The sequence below is a fragment of the Hordeum vulgare genome, chromosome 4H (assembly GCF_904849725.1).
Source record: "Hordeum vulgare subsp. vulgare chromosome 4H, MorexV3_pseudomolecules_assembly, whole genome shotgun sequence".
In the NCBI taxonomy this organism is placed as follows: Eukaryota; Viridiplantae; Streptophyta; class Magnoliopsida; order Poales; family Poaceae; genus Hordeum; species Hordeum vulgare.
In genome coordinates, this window is record NC_058521.1 from 56,688,925 (window position 1) to 56,696,324 (window position 7,400).

At 44.8% G+C, this 7,400-nt stretch overlaps 1 protein-coding gene across 1 annotated transcript; it reads right to left on the reverse strand.

Moving 5' to 3' along the window:
• Window positions 1–3,382: 3,382 nt before the first annotated feature.
• Window positions 3,383–4,309, reverse strand: LOC123451186 (putative serpin-Z8). Its single transcript, XM_045128196.1, has one exon. The coding sequence runs from the start codon at window positions 4,088–4,090 to the stop codon at window positions 3,446–3,448; it is 645 nt and encodes a 214-aa protein (XP_044984131.1). The 5' UTR covers window positions 4,091–4,309; the 3' UTR covers window positions 3,383–3,445.
• Between the last annotated feature and the right edge of the window lie 3,091 nt (window positions 4,310–7,400).

Here is a 7,400-nt window from a genome sequence, read left to right on the forward strand (position 1 = left end):
CGAATTGACCCTGAAATTGAAAAGCACTACAAATGAAATTTGAAAAGGTTGAAAGTTGGCATTTTATCATCATTTCACCCACATAGAATGTGCTAAAAAGTTGAGAGGGTTACGGGAAAAACTGGATGCACTTCGTGTACAAATCGAACAATCTCTTTCGAAGTATTAGGGTTTCTACGAAAACTCATATGTTACAAAGGGATTTCATTTCTTCAACTTATTTGAACTCCAGACTTTTTGTGTGTTCAAAATGCACCATTCAAAGACACATCATCAATTTTCAACCCTTTCCGACTTCATTTGCTATTTTTCATGCATTTACTTATTCTTTGAGCTAAATGACCCTGAAATTGAAAAACACTACAAATGAAATGTGAAAAGGTTGAAAGTTGGTATGGTATCATCATTTCACCCACATAGCATGTGCTAAAAAGTTTAGAGGGTTATTTTGGTAATTTTTAGTTTATTTTAAATGGGTGTTTTAATCAAAAACAATTTTTGTTATTTTAGTTTGCTATTAAAGTTTCTAACAAAAAAAATACTTTATGAAAATTGTTTTCCCTGTTAATGTTTTGAACAAAAATACTTTGATAATTTTAGTTGCATAATTTTTATATAATTTTAGTGTCAAAAATACTAGAGGTTTATAAAAGCTTTTTAGTTGATTCTTTTGCTATTAGAGTTTTATAAAAGCTTTTTAGTTGATTCTTTTTTCTATTGAAGAATATTATAGTTTTGTTTTAGTTGATCATAATAGAATATTTTAATTGATTATTTTTAGTTCATTCTTTTTGCTATTAACAGAATATATTAATTCATCATAACAGAATATTTGAATAGAATATTTCAATTTCATGGTCATTAGTTTGTAACAGCAAATCAAGTGTGCTATATATGTGATCAAAATGCATGATACCATAAAAAGTAGCAAATGAAGTAAGAAAGGGTTAAACCATTCAAATTTGGAAACTAATGACACAAACAAAAACTAGACATACATTGGTCCAAGCAGTACATAATAATACTCGTCCAAGTAGTACATAATAATAGCTTGCACATATATATATACAAGTGTCCGCCATTGTGAACACTACTCGTGTGAATCAGAAAGTCCCCAAACTCGTGGTGCTGGCGCTGGTGGAAGGTGACGCTGCCATAGTTCATGATTCAAATCTTGTGGTACAACTCGTATGAAACGTATGCATCTTTTGCTGCATATTCAATGTTGATACCATCAAATGGGGTCCTCTCCCACTTTTTATGCTGATACCTTGGGAATTTGGTCTTCATATCAGCATACTCCTCGTCGATCAAGGCGACTGCCATATGAGCCATCGAAGTCCTCTCATGTTCAAGCTTGAATTTGTCTTGGATATCAATGTGGCAGTCAGATGGTATCTCAATACCGAAGTTGTGCCTCATCTTGAGCTTGTCGTTCCTTATATCGACACTAGCAAAATGTATGCCGCTGCAAAGGAAGTCCATGAGTTCTGGACAATGCTTGTCACTACTGCAACATCAACAAATTAAAATGGAACACATGTTACATACTGCTGCAACATGGAAAATTGTTTCACTTCAACTAAAAAGAAATTGAGCTTTAGGATTCAAATGGAACATATTGCTATCCTATGAAATTTTCGTATCGTATGAATTGATCAAGAAACCCTAAATCAACTATGACATGTATATATTTTCTCCCACGGTTTTGCCAATATGCAAAAAAAATTGTTTCACTACAACTTAAGAGAAATTGATCTTTAGAATTCAAATGGAACATATTGCTATCCTATGCAATTTTCATATCCTATGAATTGATCAAGAAACCCTAAATTAACTATGATATTTCTATCCAAGGAACAAAGAAACTGCATATATTATAGAAACTACATAAGTTAACTATGACATATATATATTGTTATCCAATGGAACCTAGATCACTATATGCAATTGCTATCCAATGGAACATATAAACTGCATATTGCTATTCAATGGAACCTAGATCACTATATGCAATTTTCATAACCTTGGATCAAAGAAAGCCTCAAAACTATTACCTCTCCCATTGGAAGACTATAACATGTCTCTTGAAACATAGTTGGATGACAACAACACCTTGTTGATTGGCCGTGTACTCTAGATCAAGCCCTATGAAATTCTCATTCTCCTCCGCCTCTTGAAGTCGTTCCTGGAAATAGGAAAGAAAAGTCGGCACCATGGCGCTGTCGTTCGTGTACACAACATTGAGTTCGGTCGTGCCATGTGCGAGCACCTGTCCGTAGCGAGTGGTTGGCATGGCGGAAGAAGATAACGGAAGAAGAAGAAGGGAGGGGAAGAAGAGAGGAGAGCGAGAGAGAAGAAGAAACAAAGAAATGGCGAAACTCTATTTCAGTTCGTGCTTTTCATCGCTTGAAACGACGCGGGAGGCGAACTGTTCGGATCTTTAGTCCCGGGTTGAGCCACCAACCGGGACAAAAGGGGGATACAAACGGTTGCCACCACCGCGACACGCCACGTGTCAGTCACTGGATCTTTAGTCCCGGTTTTTGGCATGAACCGGGACCAATGCCTCGCATTGGTCTCGGTTTTACCTGGACCCGAGGCTAATGGGATTTGGGGCTCCGGCCGAAAGCCTTACTTTCTACTAGTGTTGTGACTGCTTGTGTGATCATGCACAACATGATCGTCGAGGACGAGCGTGATGACTCCATTTCCGAGCAAGGATTTGATTTTCAAGGTAACAATGTTGAGCCCCTGCACCAAGAACCGGCCATGTTTCAGCAGTTTACCCTATTCCATCATGAAATCCGTGATTGACACACTCATTTGCAGCTTCATTTTTTGTGGGATCACATTGGAAACCAATAGATGTATTGATTAATTATCTTCATTCAAGACAATTTTGATTTGGTTGTAAAACTATTTTATTCGAGCCAATTTTGATTGGTTGTAAACCTATTTTTATTAGAGACAATTGATATTTGGACGTGCAAACTTGTTTAAAACATTGATAAATATGAATATATGAGCATATTGGCCGTGGCGGACAGGATGCGTCCGCCTGTTGGGCACACGGTCACCGCATCCCAAGACAAGCCCGAATACGACCCCATCACCCGTCCCAAACGGATAGAATCCAGGCCAAACGGACGTCCGGATGGGTCACGCTGGAGTTGGGCTAACTATTGGTTCAGAAGCCGCCGCACGGAAACACACCGATGCGGCGCCGCTACGTAGTGGCGTCCTATTAAAATATAACTGAAATAACTGATTTTTTGTAGAATCTATGTGAAGTCATCCTCAAATTGATTGAACTGTATGTGTACAAAACTATTAGAACCAATTCAGCCAAAATAAGATAAATAATAGGAAGCTCGGGATATAAAAAACATGTGTTTGTCGGTGTTTAGTTTTGGAACCCGTCCATATGTTTGATGCCCATACTCTACCCTTCCTTCGAAGGGTCGAGCACATGCCCCGAGAATACAATGGTGCCAGTAGTCTCCTCGACGATGAAGAAGGCAAAAGGATGATCGGCGACAAAGTCCACAAGCTTGGGCGGCGGCGGTTCATCGCCGAACAACGAAAACCCCATCTCGTCGTCCGACTCGGTGAAGGCCGCAGCTTCGCTCCCCTCCTCGTTCACCTCGATGACCGCCTTGTGTATAACGTCGTCAACGTACAACTGGACGCCCTTCCCGTCATCATCTTCCATCTTCTCCGTCAAGCCCTTCGTTGAAGGTTCAAATGGAAGCCGCAAGCCCAGGCTCTGAAGGATGCCAACGAGGCTGCTCCGGAAGCTCAGCTTGAACTTGGGCAGCCGAAAGTCGCCGACGGGGACAAACGCCCTAGGGAGGTGCTCGTGCAGGAACTCTGGCCGGGACGTCAGCCGGTCGACCAGGCCCGTTAGGCCGTCACGGGCGTCGGGGAGGAACACACACATGGAGAAACTTGGGAGGGTCATCCTCATCTTGTAGTTGTGCAGCCCGTACTGCGGCGAGTCGTCGTCGGCGACGTTGTACGGCAGCTTCAACACCTTGAATCCGTCGTAGCAGGCGATTCGCTCTTCGTGCAGTCGTTGTCGCCTCATGAAGGAGGTCTCGATGGAGCTGCCGTCGAGGAGGTGGAACTTCTGGTGGTCAACGGTGTGCTCCTTGTCGAAGGGCTGGCGCCACTCGCCCTTGAAGTAGATGGCGTTGGCCACCACCTTCAAGGTGTCTCTGCTTTGTTCGTGTGGGTCGAGAACCTCGGTGATGAGGTTCCTGGTCGCGTTGGCCACCCATGTGTTGATTTGCTTCCTAGCTTCCACTGGCTGCAGAAAATATGAAATATTATTCACGTTTATAATTTGTTATCTTTTTGTAAAAAGCTGTATTGAAACACTGAGAAGTCAAGATTTGTGTATAATCATGCCTTTCCTGTAAAAAAAAGGGGGCCAATTATGATGACCACAAGGTTCTGTCTTCATACTTGCATAATTTAAAGCATATCCATCGAGACGTTGTATCTAGAATTTCTAATACTATATTGTTTAAAAAACAAAAGAATTTCTAATACTATTTTCTTTTAAAAACAAATAATTTTTAATACTATCCAATGGTTTTCGTGATATTTGGCATCTGATTCAACTCGTGCACTAATTGTATTACCTCTTTTGTTTCTGTAATTTTGGATGGATACCTACTATCATACTCTTCTGTTTCGTGGTATTATGGATGGATACCATCCATTGTATCGTACTCTTTTGGTTCGTGTGATTTCGCACTGCCGAACTAGAAAACAATATCATGATTCAGAAACAAAATTAAGATGGATACGTACATGATCCTGAAAGTCGACGGTCCACGTTTCGCCCTTGTACGTCCGCACGATGGTGTCGCGGTACGCCTGCTTCAGCGGGAAGCTCTTGTCGCTCCAGGCGCCGCACGCGAACGCCACGCACGGCCCGCCGATCCCCGACCGGTCGGCGAGCGTGCGCTCCACCACCGTTTCCCTGATGAACGCCTCGAGCGCGCCACGCGACGGCGCGCCGGCCACGGCGAGGATCTCGTTGAGCGTGTCCCCGGCGGCGCCGGCAGACATGAGCGCGAGCGCGAGGTGGATGGAAACCGGCGAGAAGACGAGGTTGCCGTCGGCCGTGGCCGCCGCGAAGCGGTTTAGCAGGCCAGCGGCCAGCGCCGTCTGCCCGGACTGGCAAGTGCTCGCGGCGCCGCCTCCGTTATCCGCCGACATTATTAGGTTTGTTACTAGCACGGTAGCACCTATTGTTCGACTGGTCACAGGAACAAGGAGGGCAGTTTCGTTGCAATGGATATACTGCACGCGATCCTTCCGGAGCCCAGACCGACTCGAACAACGATCGCAGGAGTTGGAGTACTACTCGTAAGCATCCACGTGCAACGTATGCATAACGTACAATGAGATGTTAAAAAAATAACGTACAATGAAATTTCCCCTTTCAAATTAGCAGTTAAACTCTTTTTTATAAAAAAATGGCAATCGTATGTGTATGTCAAACATCAAAGGCAATGAAACGTATGAGTTTGAATAGTAACCGTGCACGTGCCTTGGTGGGAAGAGATTTCTCATTCATTCCACTTATGAAGCAATTTTCTCAAGAGTTTGAAGAGGGCAGAAACTCGTATTAGTACTGCATTATGAAAATATACACATTAAAAATTATATTTGTTACTGGCTAGCGTTGCTGGTTTCTCATTCATTTAGCAGAGGGAGCGACAAAGAGTTCAATCAAGTGATCGGTGGATGATATAAAAAGGTAACCGGAAGAAAGAAAGAAAATCAAAAGAGAGGATGCCGCATACTCACTTCTCACGGCACATTCCCGAAAAGGGTGCTTGATGCAGGATGCCCCGCGATTCGCCATTGCTCCATGTCCATACGACATGCCCTCATGATGCTTTCGGTGTGAGGAAGAAGACCCCGAAACACCGCGGCGTTTCTTTCCATCCAGATCCGCTAGGAGATGAGGGCGATCATTGTTTTGGTCCCCTTCCGGTTGGCAGGTTCCGCCGCATCCAAGATCCGTTGCACGTTGCCAATGATGGACAAGCCACCGCTCCACGAGTCTGGGTGAAGTGCGGAGCAGCCGGGCCAGGTGGCCGCCGTGCTCCACACCTGTCGTGCCATCAGACATTCCCAGAAAAGATGCGACTAGCTCTCAAGGTTGCGCATGCAGAGCTGACAAAAGTAGCCATTAGGCCAGCTTCGACGCTGCAGTTTGTCGTTGGACCACAACCGGTTTCGATGGAGCAGCCAGAGGAACATCTTGTGTTTCCCTAGCGCCCAAACCTTCCAAACGGTCGCCTTGAAGCAGCCTATTGCCGGCTCAGTTTGTGCTCTGTATGTCGAACCCGTGGAGTAGTTACGTGAGCCCGTGAGATTCCAGGAGATGCTAACGTCGAGGCGTGATTCAATGTGAGGGCAATACCCCGGATCTCCCTATGCAGCTGAATGACCTACTACGCAATGTCGGGCGCGTCGCCGTGCCGTAGGTCGAGAACCCAACTATCCTCGTGTAGTGTTGCCCTAACAGTTCTATTTTTTCTAAGGGATCGGGCGAAGAGCGCAGGGTAGGCCTGGCGCAATGGACGACCCCCCCAAGCTAGGTGCAGTGCCATAAGGTGGCGGATTCGCCGTTGTCGATGGTCACCGTCGTCGAGGTTGCGAATAGTGCCCGGCCTCCCTCGTCACATGGCACACCCGTGCCTACCCAGGACAGGATGCCTACTTCCAAGACAGCCAGAACCATCTTAGCCGGAGCGCCCGTGCGAAGGACGACAGGTCGTGGATGCCTAGGCCACCGCATATCTCCAGCTTCATGACGTCCTTCCAAGCGACCTTGCATTTCCCTCCCATGACATTGTCGTCTTGCGCCCAAAGGAATCCCCGTCACGCCTTGTTGATATCCTTGAAGAACTTCTTGGGCGCTCTCAGGACCGTGAGCGCGAATGTTAGATAAAACGAGATAAACGAGACACAAGAAACATAGATTTTTACATGGAAACCCTTGCGGGAGAAAACCATGGACGCACGAAGGCGCAATCACTAAGAGGGTGGAGTATTACAAGCACGAGACGACATACCGTCTTCAGATGCGACTACGTGGAGTATATATGAGAGGCAATACATGAGAGTCCTTGGAGGACAAGTAAACGAGTTGTACTCGTACGCGTCGGTACCAACGCAAAGGTCCACACCGTTTGTACTACGTCTAGTCCAATACGGTAGAATTTGGATCACAATTTAACAATCTCCACCTTGAGCCAAATTCCCTCCAGTAGTTGATACGTCCATTTTGCATCATGCTTTTATATTGATATTTATCGCATTATGGGCTGTTATTACACATTATGGTATAATACTTATGCCTTTTCTCTCTT

Excerpts from the sequence above, each read along its gene's own strand:
- LOC123451186 (XM_045128196.1), bottom strand. The coding sequence starts at position 4,090 with ATGAGGCGACAACGACTGCACGAAGAGCGAATCGCCTGCTACGACGGA.